The 24,484-nt window shown below is 45.7% G+C and overlaps 1 protein-coding gene across 6 annotated transcripts in view; it reads right to left on the bottom strand.

Moving 5' to 3' along the window:
* The window catches only part of RAPGEF4 (Rap guanine nucleotide exchange factor 4), a 339,309-nt gene that overhangs the window by 15,976 nt on the left and 298,849 nt on the right, over positions 1–24,484 (bottom strand). For all 6 annotated transcript variants that reach the window (XM_058664642.1, XM_058664640.1, XM_058664643.1 and 3 more), the window contains 10 exons: positions 20,014–20,164; positions 17,458–17,546; positions 16,731–16,761; positions 16,456–16,534; positions 15,225–15,371; positions 13,332–13,429; positions 8,216–8,341; positions 7,635–7,813; positions 4,820–4,910; positions 135–185 (listed from right to left, as the gene is read on the bottom strand). In XM_058664642.1, coding sequence (XP_058520625.1) covers positions 135–185; positions 4,820–4,910; positions 7,635–7,813; positions 8,216–8,341; positions 13,332–13,429; positions 15,225–15,371; positions 16,456–16,534; positions 16,731–16,761; positions 17,458–17,546; positions 20,014–20,164 — 1,042 coding nt within the window. The remainder of the gene's footprint in view (positions 1–134; positions 186–4,819; positions 4,911–7,634; positions 7,814–8,215; positions 8,342–13,331; positions 13,430–15,224; positions 15,372–16,455; positions 16,535–16,730; positions 16,762–17,457; positions 17,547–20,013; positions 20,165–24,484) is intronic.

Raw genomic sequence — 24,484 nt, 5'->3', positions numbered from 1 at the left:
ACTAAAAAGGATCATAAACTTCTTAAAGTCAGACAAGGACAGATAAAATTTCCGAAATGAGAACTTTGATTCAGCTAATCAGAAATTGCATGAACGCAGACAGCGAACAGAATGAAGGAGCTACTGTCACTTACCATTAAACTTTCAAACTCGGCATAGAACTTCTTGAACTTGCTTGGCAGTTTCTGTTAATGAAATGAAAATGCCACATGGATATGTCAGGTTCAATTTCCAGATTTGTATTGTGAGTTACCATGTCTCGGGGACATGGATGTCTTTTCGCTGTTAATCACATATCTCTGAGACAGGCGAGACTATAATCTGTCCTGTCGCTTGAGAGAAGTCCTCTGGAATAAAGTGCACTTGCCTTTCAAAAGTCTTAATCTACTTGAAACAGAAGTAACTATGAAAGCTCTGGTCTTTCTGCTTCTGTAAGGTTCTCTGAACTGAGGAATTCATAAGGAGGACTGCAGGGGGCCTGGTGAAACGGCTCAGTGGCTAAATCCTTGCCCTGCACACACTGGGATCCCATATGGGTGCCGGTTCGTGTCCTGGTAGCTCTACTTCTCATCCAGCTCCCTGCTTGTGGCCTGAGAAAGTAGTGGAGGACAGCCTAAAACCTTGGACCCTACACCCATATGGGAGATCTGAAAGAAGCTCCTGGCTTCGGATTGGCTCAGCTCTGGTCGTTGTGGCCACTTGGGGAGTGAGCCAGCAGATAAAAGATCTTTCTTTCTCTCTGAATATCTGCTTTTCCAATAAAAATAAACAAATCTTTAAAAAAGAAGACTGCAGTGTCCAGAACCCCAGCCATCTGCACCCTCCACCCTGTTCCCTCTTCTGTTTTGCAAACTTGCTGACTCCAACAATCAGAAATTTAGTTCAGAGAAAAACAGAATGACAGGAGCTTCAGAAACTGTCTATTTCACTCCACATGCTTACCAAGTGAGCTACATGTCAAGAGAGCTTTGTGGCCTCGGTACTTGGAGTGTTCACTATGTAGGACATCCCCAGTAAACATCTCTGGGACCACCTAACCTGAGTTGCACAGTTGGAAGAAATTCCATTTCAAGGTCGTATAAGTTTTATACTATCTATTTAACTGAAAGGCAGAGTAGCGCACACACACATACACACAAATCAGAAAGATCTTCCACCCCGTGGTTCACTCCCCAAATGCACACAACAGCCAGGGCTGGCCCAGGCTGAAGGCAGGGATCAGGAACCCACGCTGAACCCCCCTTGTGGGTGGTAGGAACCCAAGCTGGATCGCCCTCGGGGGTGGAAGGAACCCAAGCTGCTCAGGCACATTAGCAGGAAACTGAATCAGAAGTGGAGGCTGACTCCATCCTGGCCACTCTTACATGGGATGTGGGTTCTTCCACATGGCACCACCGGGCCTGCTCCAAGGCTCAAGTTTAAATGACTGGTGCAAAGTCACACACTTCTTATTATAACAGCATCTGTAATTCACACCATCTGCTTCCTTTTCTAATGCTTTTCCTATACATTCTATGCTGCTGTAATTCAAAATTTGTAGCTCTGTCAGTACGTTATTTTATCATTTTTATATTTTGGTATATGATTCAATATCACTGCATCCACAGGACTACTCTCAGTAAGTCAATATTAAATTACCTTTCCATATCCTGGCTTCCACCTTACTTAGGTTCTAACTTCCTAGAAAAAGTTGAACATTTCTCTTCTGAAAGGGAGAAGCCAAGGTACAGCAGCGTGGACAAGCTTCCCATCATGAGTCTGTATGCAGTGGCCGAGTCCAGAGTCTCCTGTCAGTTCTGCTTTGCACAGTGGAGTCTAACCTTCAGCCAGAGTAACCAGTGAGGCTCCTGCTCTACAGAAGCTCTTCTTTCCTCTCTCCATTCTGAATCCCTTTGTTACATTCCTGCTTAGGACTCTTTTTTTTTAAAGGATTCGTTTTCGATTTATTTGAAAGTCAAAGTTACAGAGAGAGGAAGAAAAACAGAGGGAGTGAGATGATAGAAACAGAGAGAGAGAGAGAGAGAGAGAGAGAGCGCTTCTATCTGCTGCTTCACTCTCGAAATGGCCACAATGGCCAGGGCTGGGCTAGGCTGAAGCGAGGAACCCAGAACTGCTTCTGGCTCTTTCATGTGGAGACAGGGGCCAAAGTACTCAGATCATCTTCTGCAACTTTCCCAGATGCATTAATGGAGCCAGATCAGAAATGGAGCAACTGGGTCTCGAACCAGCATCCATATCATTTGCTGGCATTCCATACAGATACTTAAGCCATTATGCCACAGCACCAAACCCTGAACTTTTTTAAAAAATTTTTTTACCAAGACCTATTTTGCTTCCAGCAACTATTCTATGATCTATCTTCCAAATGCATTTTTATTCTGCTATGTTTACTTAGAAGTAGTCCAAGGACTGAAAGTTGAGTATACGATTCCATGTGAACCATCCACATCTCAGTGTTCAGCAGTGACTTGTCAAGCATATCATCCATTTCAAAACTTAGACCTCTTCTGGTCAGAGGGAAATGCCCATGACCATCGGCCTTTTTTGGTTCAAACTGTCAACCTATTTCTTTACTTAGCTTCTGTCAGGTCAAAGGAAGCAGGGCACATGGCAACCACGTTCCTGGGGTTCTCCATATGAGGTCTGTGCCCATCCCAGGCTTGGAGGACAGTGTTTTCCATAGGGGCCATTTTGCCAATCCAGGGATCAGGTGCTGATGTGCCTGGGGAAGCTGCTGAGGCTCCAATAGCACCCAGGATTGCCTTCCACAACAAATTTGGGCAAGGACCAGTTTGTTCAAATGTCAACAGGCACACACAAGGCTTGGGAGGTCGTGGTGTTGAACATCACTCTCTTTGCTTCATCTCAAGGTCATCTTTTCTGCCCCGAGCCCCTCCCTTGACCACGGGCCAAGCTTTGGCTTGTATCGTGTCCACAGACCGCTTCACATAGGTCCTATCATCCCTTGGGGGTCAGGCACCATCCCTCACCACACTCCTGGGCCACTGTGGCACTTGGCTGGAGTTGTATGGGGGTTGAGAGGTTTTTGACAAATACAGACAGAGAAAGTCACCTCAGTGATGGTTGGGAGCGCAAGCTCTTTCAGCAGGAATATATAATTACACTTCACTTTTACAAAAGAAAGGCTTATAAAAGTCAGATCGCTTTTCGGCAACATACACCAATGACAATAGAAGTTCCTACACTCAGGGTACTCCTACAACCACTGGAACCAGGGACTAGTCAGTGAGCTGTCTCCTTGCCTGGCCAGGCACTGGCCAGGGAGCTGTCCCCTTGGCTGACCAGGCACTGGCCAGGGAGCTGTCCCCTTGGCTGACCAGGCACTGGCCAGGGAGCTGTCCCCCTGGCTGACCAGGCACTGGCCAGGGAGCTGTCCCCTTGGCTGACCAGGCACTTTTGCTGATGGCACCCTCTGCAGCTGCTGCTTGCTCTCTTCAGGTCTTGAGAAAGGACGCAGATCCTGTTTGTCACACACTCTGCTCTTTGGTCTGACTGCTGTTCTACAATCCCCACACCTGCTTTCCTGGACCGCTATCAGATCCAGGTCTTTTTTGATTTTCCCATCCAACTCATCTAGACTCCATCAGGAGCTGGGAGTGGAGGGGGGTGGGGAAGCAGACTGCGTAAGGGAGAACCCTGCATCTCCAGAGATTCCAAAAGCCTAGGGCTAGATGACAGGGCAGCTGCACAATGACCGCATGTCTCGGATGTCCTGGCGACTCTAACCTTGTCCTTTGGCTTGCTGGAAGCTGATACAGCTGCATGGCACGCAGGCCTCACCACTTTCCTCATTCCTATATTCAGGGCATGAGCTGCTGTGTGCTGCATCTGCCTGGAATTTTAAGAGAAACCCAAGACAGAAGGACGTGTGATGGCCTGCCCTATAAATAATGGAAACAGTGAGGAGAGCTAGCAAAGGAAAATGCTTTCAAGAGGGAAGGGAGGAAGAAGACAAGTTCAAGGGAAACATTCAGAGAAGCAGGCAGCTGCCTTAAAGCACCACCGCACACCAAGTGTCTTCAGGCCAGGCCTTACGCTCTCCCTAGGTCTCGCTCAGTCTTCTTTATTTTTAGCGTGAGGCTATTTTCGTGCGGATTTCCTATTAGAGATCAGTATTTCTTCAACCGTATGGCATGTGTAAGAGGTCCAGCACATTTTGACTACTGAGCTAATGATAAATGAGGGTGTTTTCTAGCTTGAATAACCAATTATCATCAAACACTCATCCTAGCGGGGCAATTGCCACAGAAATCTACAACATACCTGCATAACTTTTGCCCTGAACTGAAAAGGAGCCGACTCCAGTTCCCTTCTGCAAGGAGGCACACCAGCTGGATGGTCCACATACAGTCTGTATATAGCTGTGCCAGGCAGTTGGTCTCCTGGCCACTTTTTCCAGGAGCAAAGCGATCACGCGGGTAAAAATGGGCCTTCTGGCTGTTTTCCATCATAGATAAAGTTCATTGCAAAAGCCAGAAAACAACAGAGTCTATAAGGCAAAATGCACTCAAAGCACTGTTCTCCTTCTCGTTCATCAGGGGACTGGACTTATTATTATTTACCTTGAGTAGATTGCAAAGCCCAGAGTCACTCCTCCGCCTCACCTCATACAGAACAATGTCTTTTAGAATTCTCTCTCAGAGGAAACCAACAAAAGGAGACAGCTCACCTCCCTCCGAGTGTCCCACGTTTTTCCATTGTTACATCAGTGTGAGTGAGAGTTCTATAAAGCTCACTGGTGAGCCTATGTTTTTATTCTGAAGGCAAAAGTCACAGCTGGATCTCTGCTGCGGCTTACCTCCCACGTTAGCGCCAAACGGCTCACGGCCACGTTACTGAGTCCCATGACGATTGCAAAAAAGGAATTCAGATTCTTGTATTCCTTACAGCTGAAACATAAGAGGCACGGATTCAGGAACATGCCACCATGCAGTGAGATTTAAAAAAAAAAAGAGAGAGTTCTATTTTCTGATAGTCATTAATATTCGTCAGGACTCTTTTATGTGAATAGGCAATGATAGATTTAATGCACCACATAAGTTCCGCTTGGGTAACCGTGTTCTCCTGTTAGATTTCTCACTGTCATTTTTACCAAGTTGATGGTTTTGGCCATTGAGGTTTGGGTTTTGAGAAGTAATTTAAAGATCCCTCCCCTAGGGGTTGTTATCATCATCCCAAACTTGCTGGAAGTCTCACTGGACCGGCAAGGCAGCCCCTGGTGGGATGGGAAGAGTGGGCGTGACTTCCAACCCTTCATCCTGCAGATGGTAACCCTCCCCAGGCCCCTGGAGGGGGAACCAAGGAAGTCAGATTGTCACGGCTACCAGGCCTTCCAGCTGCTGAACACGTGTTGATACTTTATTGAAAACTATCAATTTGCAACCTATGGGCTGGGCACTGAATCTTAAGGAGCTGTGAAGCTGAGAAACAACCTATGTAATTGACAAAGTCTCTATGCTTTCCTGATATACTGAAGCTGATCATTTTGAATCTGTCCTTACACTACTCTTTGCTGGAATGAATATATGTACAAGAGTGATACACATAGACTAAGACCAGAGATGCTGATTAGAATGGCAGTGTTTAGCCCAGGTAGTATGCTAACTTAAAAAAAAAAAAAAGGAACTACCAGCTTCTTGACACCAGGTTCCTAAGAAGGGAGAAAATCCATTTTGCAAAAAGTACAGATCCTTTGTCCCTAATCCATGTGGTTATCTAAACTGACCACATCATAATTAAACCCCATTGGGTAGGTTAACTGCATTTGTCACCCATGATCTCCTTACAAAGGTAGTAATAAGTAATCCTTAAATTATCTGTGTGGAAATGAGAAAGTATATCTCACAGGCACTGCCATGGGTCTGCTGCCTCTCCTGAGAAAGCAAGCGAGGCCTTTGACATGTGTTTGCTTTTGTTCTGTGCACGTGACCTTGAAAGAATAAATGCAGGACTATGGATCTGGCTTTTTGGTCACTGCTTTGCTGCCAGCTCACTTCATCAACCCTGGGGAAGTCCTAACACTTCTCCATAGGCCTGGATCTCCTCATCCGTAAACAAAGGGACAATGACACCTGCTCCTCCCACTTCCCCCGACCCACCTGCTGCTGTCACAAATCTCTGGACAGGGTCAAGAGCGTGAACAGAATACGCTGAAGTCCCCTAAAGGCATCAAGTAAAGCAGACGCTACTGCCTCTTCCCTCTCCCTCTCGTAGATCTGGGATTTGTGGAAGTCTACAATCTTCTCCAGCTGGGCTGTGTAAACAGCTCCACGCTAGGACAGTCAGCTCAGCGCAGGACTTAATCACGGTTAATCATATAAACCAATTTACACCGAAGGCCAAGTCCACCTAGCCCTTCACATAATCAGAAGGATGAAGGATAAGGAAAGGCGAAAACGTGAATAAACACAAAAGACCCAGGTTTTTCAAAAGGCTCTCCTGTGTTGCCCCAGTAAACTGACAGGATTAGGCTCCTGAAGATGTCCTGACCTCCCACATCTGCATACAGCTCACTTCTCTTTCCTCCTCCCGGCTGCCTTGGGCGCTGCCAAGGCCACGGCCAAGGGAGAGAAAGCACATACTGTCATAGTTTCCATTATCAGCTCATTCCAAATCTGTGAGGGCATGTGTCCCTTGCAGTGAGCATGCTCGGGCTCCTGGGGAAAGCCACTGCTCTCAGAACCAGGGATTCACTCACGGCATTTTACCCGCTCTTTCCCCCAGTGGCCAGTTTTTACAAAGGAAGAGATAGCTGCCTGTGAGCCTGAAGCTATTGCTGGTCTTCTGTACACCTCAACTCTTTTGGCAAAATAACTCCACGCATGTGTCAAGCAGCCGTTACTTCTTTGTGTAGCCCTGTGTGGGCTGTTTAGCTCAGGAAGACCACCTTGCTGGGGTCCCTTCGTCTCCCAACCTCCCCGTGCTCTGCTCCCTACATGTAGAAAGGGAAGGAGTCTCCCAGCCACAGGCCGTATTTAGCATTTTATTTTTAGCACAGTAGTGATACCAAAAACATGGAAGTAAACAGGAGGTTGTCAGGCATACCTAAATAGCAGGAGAAGATTAAATTCATGTCAGGGAGCTAACTGGCCCCTGCAGTAAATAAATTGTTTCCCACGAAGTGCTGGTAAATAGAATATTTATAAGATGTTTGCTCTTCCTGATGTTCATGGAGATGATTTTCATGTGCCAGGTTACCTCGCCTTTCTGCACTGCACTGATTGGATTCTGGCTGAGGTGGATGTGCTGTGGTACATGCATGTTCCACTGCCCTCTACTGGCCAGAATGTGTCATGCTGGACACAACTCCTACCAGGGAGTTCTGGGGGATCCAGGACTCTTCAAAGGAAAGGAGGCAAAGAGGCAGTAAAGCACAGGGCAAAAACAGGTTAGAATTTTGACTCCAGCATCATTTCCACGTGGGTGTCTAATATTACAAAAGCTTAAGGAAATTCATTTTTTCCCCCCATGAATTCAGTCGCTCTTAAGGCCCTGTTGTGATCCTTGGGCGTAAGTCACCCCTACTTTCCTTTTTAAGGTGAAGTCTAAAAACACAAAATGAAAACATCACTTCCAAAGTGTTGTTTTTCGTCTTTCTAGCTAAAGATACTTACTGGGCTGCGATCTTGATAAATTTTTTTAAGAGCTGAACACGCTTGCTGAGCTGGGAGCACAAGCAAATCTCAGTGACAACCCAGAACTGGATTTCATTAAATCGTCTCAGGAACAGGTCCAAGTTGGCTGTGGTCTTTTTAAAATGGTGCCTTCCAAATGTGTGATAGATTAGCTCCAGCTAGAGAAGCAAAGGAAACAACGTCACTCGGTGGTTGGTTTTTAAATCCGGCCAGTTGGCTCTACTTGTTCAGTGGCTTCTTGCTTTGGTGGGATGGTCAATGGGACCTCAGTCACTGACTGAGGTGCAGGTGGTCCTGCAGGTATGAAGGACTCCCAGGAGTCGCGTGAAAGAGAGAGAGAGAAAGGAAATCTGTCAGCTGACCAAGAAAGACACAAAAAGATACAGAGTTTTCCTTTGGACACAAGGACTTTGTCACACACCTTATTTATAACTTCGGTGTGCAAACAAATCATCATGCAGTTTCCATTCCGCTGCACAGAGTAACACTTATGGCTAAGCGAGGCCAGTAGGCTTCACTGCCAGGGCACCCACCAATGCCCCCTGAGGGGTGGCCCTTACCTCATGCACACAGTTGAAGAGCTCCCAGTCATAAATCGTCATCTGGTATGCCAGGTCTTTGGAGCTCATCAGTTCAAAAGTTGCCACTGTGCCGACAGTCGGGCCCTCCTGTTCTGCCAGAGGAGTCTGCGGACAGGAAGGCAAACATGGGTCAGAGACAAGCAAAGAGACATGCACCTTGTGCTGAACACGGCTGGGAGCATCTCGGAGAAAGCCCATCCTGCAATTCTGGTTTCACTCAGAGGAGAAGGATTCTCTTGTTCCCAGTGTGGCTGGCTTGGGTGTCACCTCCATTGCTGTTGTCAGCATCCCCGTTAGATTCAGTGCTGTTGGCAAATGTGCAGTGTGGTGGTGAAGCTGCTGCGCAGAATGACCTGTGGAGGTTCTCTTTGGGCTTACAAGGCCCTTGGGAATTTCTCCCTAGAGAAGCTGAAGGATGTTCTTGGAGACATCTTCTCTCCAGTTTCCCATGGAAGCTGTCTCACATGGGGTACTGCCAAGGCCTTGTGGGGCCTTCATCCATAGCACGTCTTACACCTGCTGGCTACGGTGCTACTCTTGCTGCATCTCCATCCTCCTGGGGTAGATGTGGTAAGATATGGAGATGATGAGAGAAGCTGTGGGAGCTGTGTGTGACATCCAACCCCTTGACTCCCTGGCTCACAATACTCACCTGGCCCTGGTGTTTAGGGTTGGCTGCTTTAGAAGACAAAACTCTACTATTTTCTGGAAGGCCCTTAGCCAAAAGGTTGTTGTTGTTGTTTTTTAATCTGATGTACTTAGCTCATTGGTCTTTTATGAGAAATGATCCAAAGTAATTTTCCTTAGTAAGTTGAATGATACATACGGGAAATGTATTAATGAGGGTACTTCAAGTAGTGCATGGAAAATGGACCAAAAAGGTAGCACACATTTCCCACAAACCCTCATTTATTAATATGTATCTTACAAAAATAGGTAGAATCATAAAATTCTCAAAAACGACATCAACAATACCTTAATATAGTGCTTAACATTTTGGGAGATTCACTTGGCATATCCTACGTACGATATTCTATATGTTCCACCATCATCATTATCACTCTGACCACTGTGTTCTATAAACTGTCCCTGCATTCTGAGCACAGCAGTAGGGACTCGTAACTACTCACTGCATTTGAAAGTCTACAGACTTAGAGTCCCCTCTGACCAGCGTGCAAAGCACTGCCATTCATACCTATCAAGGGACAGACACATCACCATACACCCACCTCCCTGGCATGGAGACAAACAGGGGAAGGAACATGAAGGAGCTTTTGGGAAGTGTTTGAGTATCTGGGATGAACATGCAACTTGGAACAATCTTGAAATAAGAAGCTGGGCTTCCAAAATGAAGCGGGGAGCTCGGGTGGGATAGAAGAGCTGGGTTGTCCTGAGCACTGAGAATCCTGTGGTGTGGGCTCAAGCATCACAAGGAAGGCAGGAGATGGGAATCTGTCAAGAGACTTGTGTGCTGCCAAAATGGAGCCCAGAGTAGGCAAGCAGATAGCTTGTGCCACTGATAGCAAGCTTCCCAGTAGTAGATCAGGAGTCTGGATTTTGTAACAGACCAGATGGTGATCAGGTTAGCGTCCATCTGAGGCAGATACAACCTCTGACGGGGAACCTTACTTGATCAATGAGGACTTGGACTGACTCCCCAATATCCTGGCTGTGTCCAGTCCTGGGATCATCATTGGGATCAAAGCCTGAGTTTGTTAGCAGGACAAAAAGTCATTCAAATGCAGCAGGTAAACAGTGCCTGGCACAGAGGTGCTCTCCTCTCCCAATTAGTTCACTTTGGGGATGGGCTCTGGCAACGCAGCTAGACAGGAAAGAGTGGCCAGCACAGCAACTGCATATCAGAGCTAATTTCGGTAGTCCTGAATCACCACAAGCAGGAGATAGGGAATAGAGAAGAAATTTGCCCAAATTTGAATACAGAAATGACCTGAGACTTACGTGTAAGTGGCTTATGGAAAGAGATGAGAGAAGGGGTTGCAAGCAGAGCAGGTCTTCGGGCTACCTCTCAGGTTCAGACTGGCCATGTTCTCCCTACCCTCTTGCAGCTGCCACTGTGAGCCCCTCTGCACCTCTGGAAGACCCTCCCCAGCCAACTCAATTCCTTGGGTCACTTTCTTCTCCATTACCTAGTTCCCTATCACGTTCCTAGAGATTATGACTTTTCAGAGGGAGGATGAATGAAATCAGTTTACGTGCCAGGAGGATTCCAATGCTGAGAGACAGGCAAGGCTTTTGAGTCATGGGTGTGCTGGTCCATCACTCCTGCATCCCTGTGGCAAGCATCATAGCAACCTAGTTGGAGCCTCCTACGCATTCAAAGGAGTGGGGCCCACCAAGCCTCCCCCTTTGTAAAGGATGAGCCTTCCTCCATGAGCCCAGTGACTTGCTGCTCCCTTGGACATGAGGGGGCGGTTTATTGACCAGGATCCTGTGCTCATGGATACCCCTGTGAAATATCCCACCGAAGAGGATGGCAGCTAAGCAGTTCACTCTGCTCAGGGACCTACGTACCCTGCACGGACTCCCAAGGATCCTACCTCATGCGTCTGTATAGATGACTTCTTCATTAAGGATGGAGAGTGCTGACTGGGAGAATAATGCTGTCACCATCCCATTTTCCAGATGTGGCAAGTTAAGGTGTCAGCAGTTTGTGTTGACTGATGGTCAAAGACAAAGAACTAGCTAAGTTTGGCTGCACCCCTGCAGCCTTCTTTCCTTGGGTTTCCCCAAGCTGTCCCTACTGCTGCAGTGGCCCCTGCACTGGATTCTGCCACACTGGATTCTCCCTGAAGACACACAGGTGCTTCCCCACCACACTGGGAGCTCCCTGAGGTATGAGGCCTATGGTAGCTTTGGGGAGGTCATCCCAGGATCACAGCTATCCTGGATGCCTGGAATATCATATCAGACACTAAAGAAAAGCCTGAGGAACTCATAGGTGGCTAAAAACAGAACCAAATTCCAGTTCCATGGGATTTTACCCTAATTTGCCCGACTCTAACACCGACACTTGAACAAAAGGTCAAGAGGTTTTGTAAAACTACAAAGTCTCTGACTTTGTGGAGAAATTGCGGGCCATTGGGTCATTCCAGACACCACAGTTAACACCAAAACTTGCTAAAATGTGCTCCATTCCAAGCTGTTGGGTTATCCTCATTCCCCTAACTTAACTGTGGCAAAGACAGAGGACCTGGAGCACTTGGTCTAGTGTCACATATAAATTAGCCCCGTGCAAAGCAGACAGCTCATGAGCATGTGCTGTTGGATCCAAGGATTTGGCTAACATCCAATATCACAAAGTCACTGTCCGTGTGACTCCCTGGATGGCTATCCTCAAAGGGAATCCTAAGGAAGCCAGAGAAAGTATACTACTGGGGTGAGGAACTTGTTGCAAAGCACATTCTTTCTAAGGACTCAGGCCTTAAAATGGAAGACACAGCAAGGACTAAGAACTTGGAAGGCTGTGGGATTACGTGCAAATAAACAGAAGCTTAAAAAGTTAGCACCTGCCCTCTAGGGAACTTGTGAGAGGCTACACGGTGCTCCATAAGGTGGTTAAGAACCAGCCGGCAGGCAAGGAAATGTTGCGCTGTGTGGTAAGCATGCCAGAGCACGTCATGCCATGCAGCGCCCGTCCTCATGGTATGTCACAAGGGCACCAGCCCAAAGGGCCTCCCAGGCTGGCATTTCCAGGAGAGGGCAGCATTGTTCACTGACAACTCTTTTTTAAATCCCTCAATGCTTGGTGGTTGAAAGAGGTGAGAATGCGTCTGGCCAAGGGAGATGAGGAGAAGGAAGAGAAATGAGCTGGTATAAGATGAAAATCCATGTGCTTTCCTTGGAGAAAACCAGGATTGCAAGGAAGGAAAACAGCTCTACAAAGTCCAATGAGCAGAACCTAGATTTTCCTGAAAGATCTGGTTCAATTGAAACAGAAAACTTTGTGCATCATTCATGCAGCTATACTGTCTCCTCAAAACTGTATACAATTCACTTGATCATAGTTTTAAATTTGAAATGCATCACAGAGAGGGAGGGAGACAGGGAAGAGAAAGGAAAGGAAAGAGAGAGAGAGAGAAATACTATAAAGGAAAGAAGTCCACCAGCTGGTTCACACCCCTCCTCCCCAGCTGTAACCAGCTGGGGTCTGGCCAGGCTGAAGCTGGGAACTGCAACCTCAGTCCAGGTCTGTCATGTGAGCAGCAGGAGCCCAGTTAGTGAAGACGTCACTACTCCTCCTGGGGTGTGCATCAGCAAGCAAGCTGGGGTCCAGAGCTGCGGTGGGGATTGGAACCCAGGTCCCCGTTGTAGGGTGTAGCTGTCCTCACTTCTAGACCAAACACTCACCCCGATGCAGTTCATCTCTACCAGGGTAATTCACAAGGTTCACAGACAATGGCATTGAAAGTGACATTTATGAGAGTGCAAAAACGATTTTGAAATCTGTTCACAGTTTTTCAGAAGAGAGTTGCTTGGGTTTTGGAGATCCTTTTCTTAACAGAGAAGCCAAAGGTTGTGTCCAAAGACTGAGAAATGAGTGCCTTTATCTTCTGCATTGGCCCCATAGCCCTTCTAAGGTATTTTAACAGCTACTCATCACCTCCCTGATGTTGATAAAATAAATAGAAACAAATGCATTTATCTGCATAAAAGACAGCAGCCAATTCAATGATCAGTGTGGGCTGACTATTCCTTTATTCCCAGGGGAAGGGTCTCTTCTCTGGTATTTGCTTTTTTTTGTAAAGAAGATGATTTCCATCCTGATCTAAGTATTCAGGCTTCCAATGTTACTATTTACACGGGGCATTTTCAGTGAGGTGAATTACAGCCCAAAGTGCTGAAAGCTGAGTGATGTCCTAATGGGGATGCCACTTGGCTGATTCCCACAAAAGAAAAGCCAAAGCTCCGAGCGTCTCCAGCGAGCACCTGTGCTCACCTACTAGCGCACACAAAGAGAAACAGCCAAGTAGCCTTTCAGCATGGCAGTGACCGGGTTGCATGTGACTGCCAAATGCAGCTCCAGACAAGTTCTGCTGATTGCAGACACTGCTCGGAATAAGCCATCCGCACCTACCAGGGAGTCGAACTGCTCGCGCGGGCAGGCAAACAGGCGGCCGTTAATGGTGAGCGTCGTAAACACGGAAATGTCATTAGGCTTGAGCACCACCTTTTCTGTGAACATGAAAAGCAGGAGATTGCCTATTAAACACATCTGAGATTGGCTACATTGCCCTAATCATAGCAACAAATGGCCAGCTCAGGGAATTACCCAGCACAGGCAGACGGACTGCTTAAAATGCAGTGCTTGACGGACCCGCTGAATAAATCAGACACAACTCTCGCACAGCTACACAACACCCAGGATGCCCTCAGCAGTGACTGCAGAACGGCATCAGAAATACCCGAGGGTCAGTTCACCCAGCTCTGCGTTGCAGCCGTGATTAACCAGCAAGACCGCACTTGCTACTTATATAACAAATTTTGTTTCTACACAGTAATAATGCTAGCCAGCACATAGGAGACAGATTGTGTTTGGACAGCACAGGGGGTTTCAGAGGTTTTGAGTTCAAATGCAAATTTTAAACATTTCCCCCACTTAATTCGTAACTTGGAAGGTGACACTCTGAATTAGATTAAGCCTCATACTAATGTCCTTCGAAGTAGTTCATCCAGTCCTTCTTTACTTGGCGCATACTAAGTGCCAGGCACTGCAACCAACCACTGGGCTTAGAGACAACAAAGAAAGAAAATCCTTGTCTAGTATGAGCTTCCATCATAGTGATGGATGGTATGATACACAGAGTATGGGGAGAAAAAGTTGTAGGAAGAGAGGAGGTTAGAGTAAGAATAAAGGCAGGGGCTAATGTCTCTAGAAAAGTGCATCAAAGACAGGGATGAGGCGGCCTCAGTGAGCCACTGAATGTGGATGACAGCACAAAGGAAGGGAGGCAGGGAGCTGGGAGAGCTGCCAGAAGCAAGGGTGGACATCCCGGGACCTGTGCAACTGGGACCCAAATGGGAGGAACCATGGGAATGACCCAGGCATTTTACAGCCCTCCCCCATGGGTCTCATTTGCCTTTCAGCAGATCATTGGATCACTCCAGACACTATCACTTTCCTCCAGTCTCCCTATACCATGACTGATCATTCAGACATGGCTGGCCATTCAGGCCATGGCTGACCATTCAGGCGATGGCTGACCGTTTAGACCATGGTTGACCATTCAGGCCATGGCTGACCGTTTAGACCATGGCTGGCCATTTAGACCATGGCTGGCCATTCAGGCCATGGCTGGCCATTCAGAAAACTCTTGCCCGCATGCACTGTAGATGCTTCTCTACCATCTCTCCTGCTCCACCTACAAGCAGTGAGGTAAGCCATCCTCTCCCACCTCAGCCCATGCACAAGGAACAGGCGAATAAACGGTGTTTCAGGACACTATAGAGTCACCAAGGACAATGAACAAGATGGACCACAGCAAGAGGAAAATATCGCTCCTGTCATCAGACAAGTTGGGCTCCTGCCCTCTTTACTAACTGAGGAGGGAGCCATCCGCAGCAACAAAGGACCAGCCTGTGACCTCCTCCAGGGTTAGACTTGTAAAAATCCAGGCCTTGTTGCTGGCCCAGGCAGTCTCCCCCAGGGTGCATGCCGTCAGGCCTCCCAGGCCTACAGCTCTTAGTTCAGGTTTATACTTGACAGAACACCAGGCTGACATGCAACTCAGAATCCACAGTTCCCATGACCTCAGAAAAACCACTGCATCTCTCTGTTCTGCAGCAGGTGCCTTCCAAACAGGGGTCTGAGACACCCAGCCAGCTCTGCACTGTTATTCACCAGCAAGCACATGACGCCAGGTAACCTTTCTGGGTGAGCCTATAATGGACTTGTAGCCCCTTGCATGGTTACTGTTTGAAGGTGCTGTCCCATTTTTCAAAAACCCCAGGTACTATTTAAGGCCGTTACCTCCCCCGGAGCTCATCTTGACGATAATCAGGCCTTCCCCAGAACCCAGCTTGTCAGCAACTGCACTGATGACTTCCTTCACTGAGGCAGCCACTGGCACCCGGATGGTGGTGTAGGTGTGGTCCATGCAATAGACCTTAAACAAAACTAGGTAAAGGGGGTCAGAAGGGAGCAAGCTGGATTTGGAGTTCTTAAGAAAACCACAAACTATGCAAAATGCTTACAGCACCTCCCAAATTTGTTCCATCTTGTCATTCTCACTACTGAACATATTTGCACACACCTACACTCAGGCCTGTACCCTTCTAAAACTGCTCACCCTAGCATGGGTATAAGAACAGGTGCACATGTGTTGGCCATCCCCAATCACAAAAACAATGGAGAATTTATGTATAGCCTACAAATAGGCCCTGGGGAAAAATGTTAAGTATCTTTAGGAGGATAATCTGGGTCTGTCCTCCCTTCTGAGTATTTCTTTGTCACAATAAAGAGAGGATTATTGAACTCTAGATTGTTGGCCAGATCACCTTGGTCCTGTAGGGTGATGCAGGGCTGGTATCAACCCCTACGCACACAGGCCAGGGAGCTCTTGCCCAGATCTTGGCACCTGCTACCAATGCTGTTCCCTTGCCTTACTCTGTGTGCTGTGGGGCCTGGCCACACAGACCAGATGGAACTTAGCCCAATAGACCTTCTATGTGGCACCCACAGGCTCACCTCTGCCCACACAGACCTGGAAATCAATGGCAACTATTGCACTTCTTAAGGTTAAGGTCCTCCTAACCCACAAGATTCATCTATGACTTAACATGACCATGTTATCATTGTTGTGATTATTCTTTTGAGTTGGGAATCTTTGGAAAAACTGTAGACAATTAAACCACAAAAGCTACATCTTCCCCTCTGTGACAGTGGCTAAGGAAGCTGCTTAGGGCAGGAGCCTGTGCCTGGGCAGATGTTCTGCTTTCTTCTAAAGTGCCAGCTACCTTCCCACCACTCTTCCTAGGGATGAGTAACCTTGACACCCTCCCCACCAACCCAGATCTTCCACATTCCCCTCCAGGCCACTGGGGAAGTTGAACCAGCTCCTCAGCCCTAGGCATCCTCTCAAATACCAAAGGGCACCTTGAGAAAAGCTATTCTGTGGGTCCATGGTGTTCCTTCTCATGGGAAAAATTTCATTAACTCTAAATAATGAACATCACACTATGAGTTGGGAGAAGATTCTCACCCTCATCTGAGCCACGGATGGGCTGGCGCTTCTGGCTTCGCTCATCGCTTGTGTTGAACTGTTGCAGAAGAACCTTGTGCTGGGAAAAAAAAAGGCACAGCGAGTGCATCAGGGACAGGGAGCCAGCCCACTAACAACTCACCGAGAACGATCTGAGACGCAATCAGAGGCACGACATGAAAGAAGTCACGTTGGGAAGTCACGACACACGTACGGCATTTCTGGAGTACTGACTGTGCAGGCTACAATGAACAGATTCACATCCCACCACTTACTTTCTTTTGTGGAGCTTTGGCATCTTCTGAGCTACGGGAAATAGAGAACACACATCATTTAATACAACGGTGACTGTTTTTAAAAGACGTTATTTGTGCATAACTTTTGCTGGTAGAGGGAGAAATCACAGGGTCCCTTCAGTAGGCAGAGTGAGCCTTTGTGTTCTAACAGACCACAGCATGCAGGAATAGCCGAGAGACATACACACCCGGTAGAGGCCAGTCCCTGGCAGAACCCTCGTGACAGCCCAGGATTTCGGCCTTGCCAAGTCTCTCCGGCAGAAGGTTCACTTTCAAGTATCTAACTGATCACTGATTATGGCAGGGTGCGAATTCTTCTGTTCTCACAAGAGGACAAAAGTCTCTCCAACAGCTTTGGCAGCAGAAAGTGAACTTTAATTGCAAGGACTTGTCTTTCAAGGTCCCTGATCATTTTCTTGCTGAATTCACTCCTTGGAACTGAAGGGATCCAAGTGTCCTGATTGGGGCTCCCCAAATGAGGGTCTTCTTCCCCAGGCTGCCCTCCTGTGCTAAGTGCAGCCAACAAGACCTAGGTCCCTTCAGGGCACCTGTGCCAAGGGTATCAGGGTTATTCCTGGACCCACCTACTCAAATCCAAACACAACATGGTTGCTGAGAGACGAGTTTTAACTCTTCAATATGAACAAAGGACTTAGGAGAAGACATGTTAAGACAAGGAAGGCCCCACAGCCAAGCCCTTTCTTACATTTGCTTGATGATCTTCTCCAGTTCTGGAAGTTGCTCCTTTAGGGTGGCAATCACCCGGGCATCATCGGACACAGACACATAAAACTCCTGTAATTGGCAAAGGTCACAGGCTTTTAGCAAGAAATGCAAAAGGTGCGTGCTGCCATAGAGAGCAGGAAAGACACGCTTCTAACACCATCATTCACCAACAGACCAGACCAAGGACTCATGGACTAGAAGGAAAAAGGTCAGAAGAAAATGCCGCCTGATGTCTCAATTCAAAACTGCAAAGATGCACTCCTATGCTCATAGCAGCACAATCAGTAATTGCAAAAACATGGAAACAACCAAAATGCCCATCAGCAGAGGATTGGATAAGAAAGCTATGGTTCATCTACTCCATGGAATACTACTCAGCTATTAAAAAAACAAAATGCAGTTCTTTGTGGCCAAATGGGCCAAACTGGAAACCATAATGCTAAGGGAAATGAACCAATCCCAAAAGGTTAGATACCACATGTTTGCCTTAATTTAATATGATATGATGTTAAGCATATCATGTTATGTTATGGATATTATGTCATTTGTAGTATATAAACTAAAATTGAACTGTGAATGGGGGGGTCACAGAAAGTGGTTAAGAAATCGCATTTATTTTTTAACATGTTGACTGCTCAATACCATGTCAATTAATTCCATAGCGATGTTAATTGTTGCAGATGGTATATTAGTGCTTTTATTTGACCGGGAAGATACTCTGCTGACTCTGCCCTCAGACCAGAGAGGGTCTACCCAATAAGTAGTTGGACTTGTCTGGACTATGGGATGTTGGACTCTATGCTTGGCAAATACTTGCAGGGAGGGAATTTCAACTGAACTTGAACTATGGTTATGCAGCGGGGGGGAGGAACCCACCATGGGGGGAGTGTGGGGGGGAGAATCCCAGATTCTATGTAATTACAACACAATGTAATTAATGAATAAATTTAAGAATAAAAAAAAAAGAACCCCCCCCCCCCAAAAAAAAAAGAAAGTTCCGGAACTAGGCAACAGTGATGATGGCACAACACTGCAAATGTAACAAATGCCATGGAACCACCCATTTAACACATGGTTCAAATGGCATATTTTATATTAAAAGATACTCCTATCTTACCATAATGAAAAGTTTTACAAAAAACCTAAATTCCAAGTGTATTGTTGATCTATTTGTATGTGAGGCAATGGAAAAAAAATGTTTTAGAAAAGGGAATTTTATGTTTTACACCTCAAGATGACTGTTTTATCTCAGTTTTTCTCAGGGGAATTCCAATACTTATGTTGAATATTATTTACATATTCAACATATGCCACTTGTGTGTTTAGTGGATGGTGGCAAAAATGCAGGTCTGATCTTTCACATAGTTCTGAGTCTGTGCCATCAGTTCAGGCCTCCATGCTGGCTTGCAGGGCACTGGCCTGACCGCCCAGCCATGGCAAGTGTGCCCTGCCCTGCCAGGAGTCAAGACCTGCACACCACTGCAGATAGTGAGAACACTGGCCAGTACTTGGGCTCAGCCATCCTGCCTGCAACAGAAAGCATGTTTTTATCCAACATCGTCCATACTGCATCAGCTTCCTGCCCTGTGACAACTGATTGATCACCTCTACATAACTGTAATCAGAGCCCATGGTTATGATTTTCCTATTTTTTATTATCACTGCTGTTAATCTCCCACTGTGTGCTGATGTACTGACAGCAGAGGCATGTGCATGTAGGAAAATGCATGGTACACACAGGGTTTGGTGCTTTTCAAGGTTTCCATTTAGGGGCTTTAAGACACATGCACACAGACAAAGGGAAATCTCTGTAATTAGGGATTCAATGCCAGGGCCAGTGCTGCCCTGTGGGGTTAGAGAAACAGGAATGAAAAGGGAGGCTGAACTTAACAGCAGGGTTTACAAAGCACAGGACACCCCGTTACAAAAATGTTGCAGCCTCTCACTTCCTGTTCCCAGTAATTCCTCAATAGAACTAGCTGCTTCCCTTTGCTCGTAAAGATCTATCACTCACCTCATAATCCCACACCTACAATCATAACCAAGGGCAGACATCAATGTACATCGTGGTCACTGCAGCAGTATTCTCTGAATGTGAAAATCAACCCCACATGATGGGTACAAACAAATTATCTCGGACACAGCTACACAACAAAATTGAGCAGTGGGAGACTTTATCTTGCAAGACTTTACTGACATGGGGAAAAAAATCCTTATGTAGGGATGAAGGAGAAAAGGCAGGAGAATGATGGGTTCTATGTGATTACAACTCCAGGGAACCTTGCAAAGGAAAAGAAACCAGATGACAATACATTAAAATGCAACCAGTTATTGAATTAGAGTGGCAGGATAATGGGTGATGTTTTCTGTCAGTTTTCTTAGAGCATCTCTCTGATGAATGAAGATGTTAACAACGTGTAGAATGTACAACGGCAGTCTCCCCAGGGAAGCTGCTGTGCCTATGGGTAGGATCAAGTGTGTTCTTAGAAGGAAGGATCCTGTTATGCGCCCCCCGGCCCCTCATCAGCCCACATACCTCCAGGAAAGCCACGGCCACATCATCCTCCTGGAGAAGGTCTCCATACGTGGCAGCCCACTGGAGAACCAGGCGTATGACTCTCCTCTTGTTGTTGAGGGCATAATCCATTTTCTCCTGTTCAGTACCTTGAGAAGGCTGTGCATGGTAGGTGCCCGGGAGTCAAGGAAGACATTTAGCCATTTCCCATACAGCTCACAAGGCTACTTACAAAGACAGAGTGACAGAAGGCCAGACTTTTAAAAGATACGATGTCACTCTCAAGAAAAACCTTCACATCAAATGTACACAAACCTTCACCAGCACCTGATGACCATGACCTGACAGTTGCTAAGTAATTAAACTCTCATTGACTCCCACCTGGACTTGAGTGTGGACAAAGAATCTTGCTATGTCTAGCTCCCACGCTCATTTTCTGCCTTTGTATCGCCCTTTGTCTCTCTTGTTGTTGCTAGTATAAGGATGTCTTGCCACCTCTTGTTGATTCCCATAATTCTGAAATCCCCTCCATTTTTTATTTTTTTTTGAAATCCCCTTTATTATATGGATTTCTGGAAAAGCCTGACTTGGCCATCTAGTCGTGCTGAGGCCATGCCTGATACAGTGCATGGATAAATAAGCAATGATACAGTTAGATAAACGCCCAGGGACAAGAGAAGGAAGTTCCTGCTGTATCAATCCTGCGATAAAGGCTTAAAGACACGCCCTTCGTGCTTGCTGCTCTTGTCTACAGCCACAACCCACCGCCCTGTCAGTTTGTGTACCTGCTTCTTGCCATCCTAGCAAAAGCCCTTTGAGGCTTGGCATTATATATTACTTGTATTGTATTCTCTACCATGCCTACCCAGTGAATTACGTCTAGGATTTTAAAAAATATACTCCTTAATACAGCCACAGTGGTTGCTTATTATGGGCCAAGAATAAAAGCCCCTATTCTTGGTTGATATTCTTGGGATGACATTAAGCAGAACATAGCAGATGATCAGTAAATATTTCAGATTAGGTATACCATTCATTTTTTCCCCCAGAGATTTATACTAGTACACATTATAAAGAACTAGTTGATGCTCAACTGTTCACAATTTACATGGTAACTCATATACAATAAAACTCTGGTTAATAATTTTGCAATGAGTGTGGCATTCCTTTTCTACAAGGGAACAAATAGGCATTAAAGGGTATAAACTGGCAGGATTAGGTAGCCAGAGTGCAGAGTTGGCTTTGACCCAGAGATTCCAATGAGTTTTGTTACCATCATACAACCACCAGGGCCTTACAACTAGGGACAAGACTGGCCTGGCCTTCGCTTACAACCACAACTGAAAAGCACTGCAGAAAAGTGCCTCATGGCAGTGATGCGTTTGAAAGTGAACCCCAGCAAAGGGCCTTTTCTAAAAGGACTATAAATAATCATGATCAAGGTAAATGACAAAACCTTAAAGCAAAGGTTTACTGCATGTAAATAGGTTGCAAAATGGCTTTCATAAATTGAGCACAAGATTCATAAAAAAGAAAATTGCTCAACCTGTATTGCTACAATTCTCGCTGAGCTTACAACAACCAAAAAAAAAAAAAAAAAAAGGAACGATTGCTTTATCTGAAAATCATTTCTTTTTGGATTAACCCCGTAGTCTCTTGCTTGGAGGCATCTGTCACTTGCTTTTCTTTGTAAAGACTGGCAATACTGAGCACTACCTTTATGACCATTTTTTTAAAAAGTGGAACCAAGAAACTAATTCTCGATCAACTGAACAATATGTAATGGTTCAGCCAAGAATTGGAGGATGTGGGTTTGAATCCTCCCACTGCCAATGCCAGGTGATACAATTTTGGGCAAGTCACTCAGCAGCTGTATACCTCCACTTGGTCACCTGTGAGGCAAAGAGGTCACATGATAATTCCCAAATTCTATCTGAGCTAACCCAGCCCCCAAGCAAGATGGATCTAAAGAGAAGTCATATGCTGCCTTTTTCATATGGCTCTCTTGTGTTTAAGCTTGTGGTGACCTGCGTGGTGGTACTATGATTTGCAGATGGTTTGTCTATACCAAAAGTCATGGTGAGGTGAGGCTTAAACCTCAATACAGTAGTCAGGAAGCAGGGCCTTGAAGAGAAATGGTTATTTTCTCATGAGATTAGATTGGTTCTTTTAGGGATGGCTTAGTTCATAAGAAAACCTGATGGCTTTTAAAATATTCACTTGTTAATAAATTTATCTATTAATTCTATTGTTTTAGTTAGAAATTTCCATCTGCTGGTTCACTAAGTACCCACAACAGCCAAGGACAGGGCCAGGTCCAACCTAGGAGCCAGGAACTTTATTCTGGTTTCTCACATGGGTGGCAGGAACCCAAACACTTGGACCATCCTCCTCTGCATCTGCAGGTGCATTAGCAGGAAGCTGGACTGTAAGTAGCACAGCCAAGACTCTAACCAGCACGCCAGATGGGATGCCAGTGTTGCCCTGCTGGGCCACCAACAGCCCTTGGGTATGGGTGGTCAGGAGGAGTCATCTCCTTTGTTACCTCCCTCACATGGGGAGTGGGCACCTCCTGTCCTTTTACTTTTCTGTCATGTATAGGGCAGCATAAAGTTCTTCCCAATAGCTGAGCAAATGTAGACATCCCATCTTGGACATCCAGCCGTCAGAACCATGAACTACATAAACTTCCTCTCTTTATGAATTACCTAGTTTCAAGCATTCTGTAGTATCAAAAGTGGATTAGGACAATGGAACCTGGCTTGCAGCAGATTTGGTAGGGGACATTTTCTGATATTTTTGTGGGATAGGAGTCAAGAGAAGAAAGTAAGAATGGCTAAAGTGGCAGGGGGGGATCGGGTAGGAGCTAAGGATTGCCAATCTTGATAACTGTATAAGGCAGTGAAAATTTTTAAGCCGGAAGACAATGCATTTTAAAGCCCTTATGACCTGAGCCACGCCCTAATGTCAGCTGCATCATGCTCATTTACCCTGATGCTATTGTGAGTTAATTAGATGGTCCTCACTTTGACAGTGTCAGGTAGGTGGTCCTCATATTAACACTGTGTGGGATTCTTCTTTCCACTCCCATTAGACCTAAGTGAGACTGTATGTGAGAGACAATTTTTCTGATGACCCTACTCTGTAGAACCATGGGCCAATTTAGTTTTTTATGATGTCACATCAATTTTCAAAGACTGTTACTTTGTGTCTTAGGTTATTGTGCAAATCTGTGGCTTTAAAAATTGTGCTACACATGCAGTATCAGTATATTTGCATCATTCAAAGATGATAATATCACTCAGATGAATAAAGGTGAGCTGTTACAGTTGGGAAAATAATCCCAAGACAACATGACTAAAATAAAGATGTGGTTTTCTAGAGGTAAATATGTTTTCAAATAAATTACCTTTCAAAAACAAGAAATTCAAGTGTTTCATAAGTAGTTGTATAACAAAACTACTCAACTTGTCTCACCAATTAATAATTAAGAGATTACTCCTAGTAAGCACACGCAAGGTGTTGCTAACAGAGTGGGTATCATTCTTCCCCATTAGCTGAGTTAGACTTAGGAACATTAGCTAAGGGCTTGGAATATTCCACTGGATCACATGTTGAAAAAGGAGAAATGAGATACGAGAGATACAGAAAGAATCTTTTCTGCTTTTACAAAGTTGATATGGTTTAAGATATCAAATTAGTATCAAGTAGGTACATTTCTAATGTTTCTTGGCTTAAACTCAAGAAAGAAAGGAAACTACTTTGTGTTTTAGGTACAGCAATATCAGCGGCACCCACAGACTCATGACAAATAGAATCGAATCTCCCTCGTTTCTGTGGGCCAGGGAGATGATTTTCCTGGTCATTCTTTCTGATGTAGAAATTTGTCTTTTGTCCATCACTAAAAACACCCAGAATACACAATTGAATTGATTAATATTAACATTTCAAACATGTCTAGAGTGTTACAATTTTTAAAATGTGTCCAGTGTGCTCAAGTGAACATACAATACTATCAACAGGTAAGAAAGAAGATACAGTCACACATGGGTAAATTGAGGTTCTGAGAGGAGAAGTTTGCCCAAGAGTGTTCAGGGAGTAAATGGCAGGACTTTCAAACACAGACAAGGCTCTTTCCAACAACAACATGTCCACAATCCTAAACAGTGGCTATCATGACTAGACATTAATGCTTGGCTCAAGAAATTAGTAAGAATCGTAGCATTTGGGAAACAAATATGCTTATGGGAAAGAGATTTCTAATTTCTATTTTCTTCTACTGAACTTCCAGGTTTTGCTATCACTGATCCAGCATCTTGAGTATCTAAGGCAGAGTTGAGTGACCCCTGTCCTTGAATAGTTCCTCAGCCTCTTGGGAAATGCACTTGACCAAGCCCAGAGGAACTAGAAGGCATGTGCTTCCTTATATCGTGACAGTTAAGTTTTTTCCTTCTGGAAAAATAAAAAAGATTCACTGGTTCTGCAAAGTCTT

The sequence above is a fragment of the Ochotona princeps genome, chromosome 5 (genome assembly GCF_030435755.1).
Source record: "Ochotona princeps isolate mOchPri1 chromosome 5, mOchPri1.hap1, whole genome shotgun sequence".
In the NCBI taxonomy this organism is placed as follows: Eukaryota; Metazoa; Chordata; class Mammalia; order Lagomorpha; family Ochotonidae; genus Ochotona; species Ochotona princeps.
Note: the sequence above shows the minus strand (reverse complement) of the source record. Positions and strands in the feature narration are given on the sequence as shown.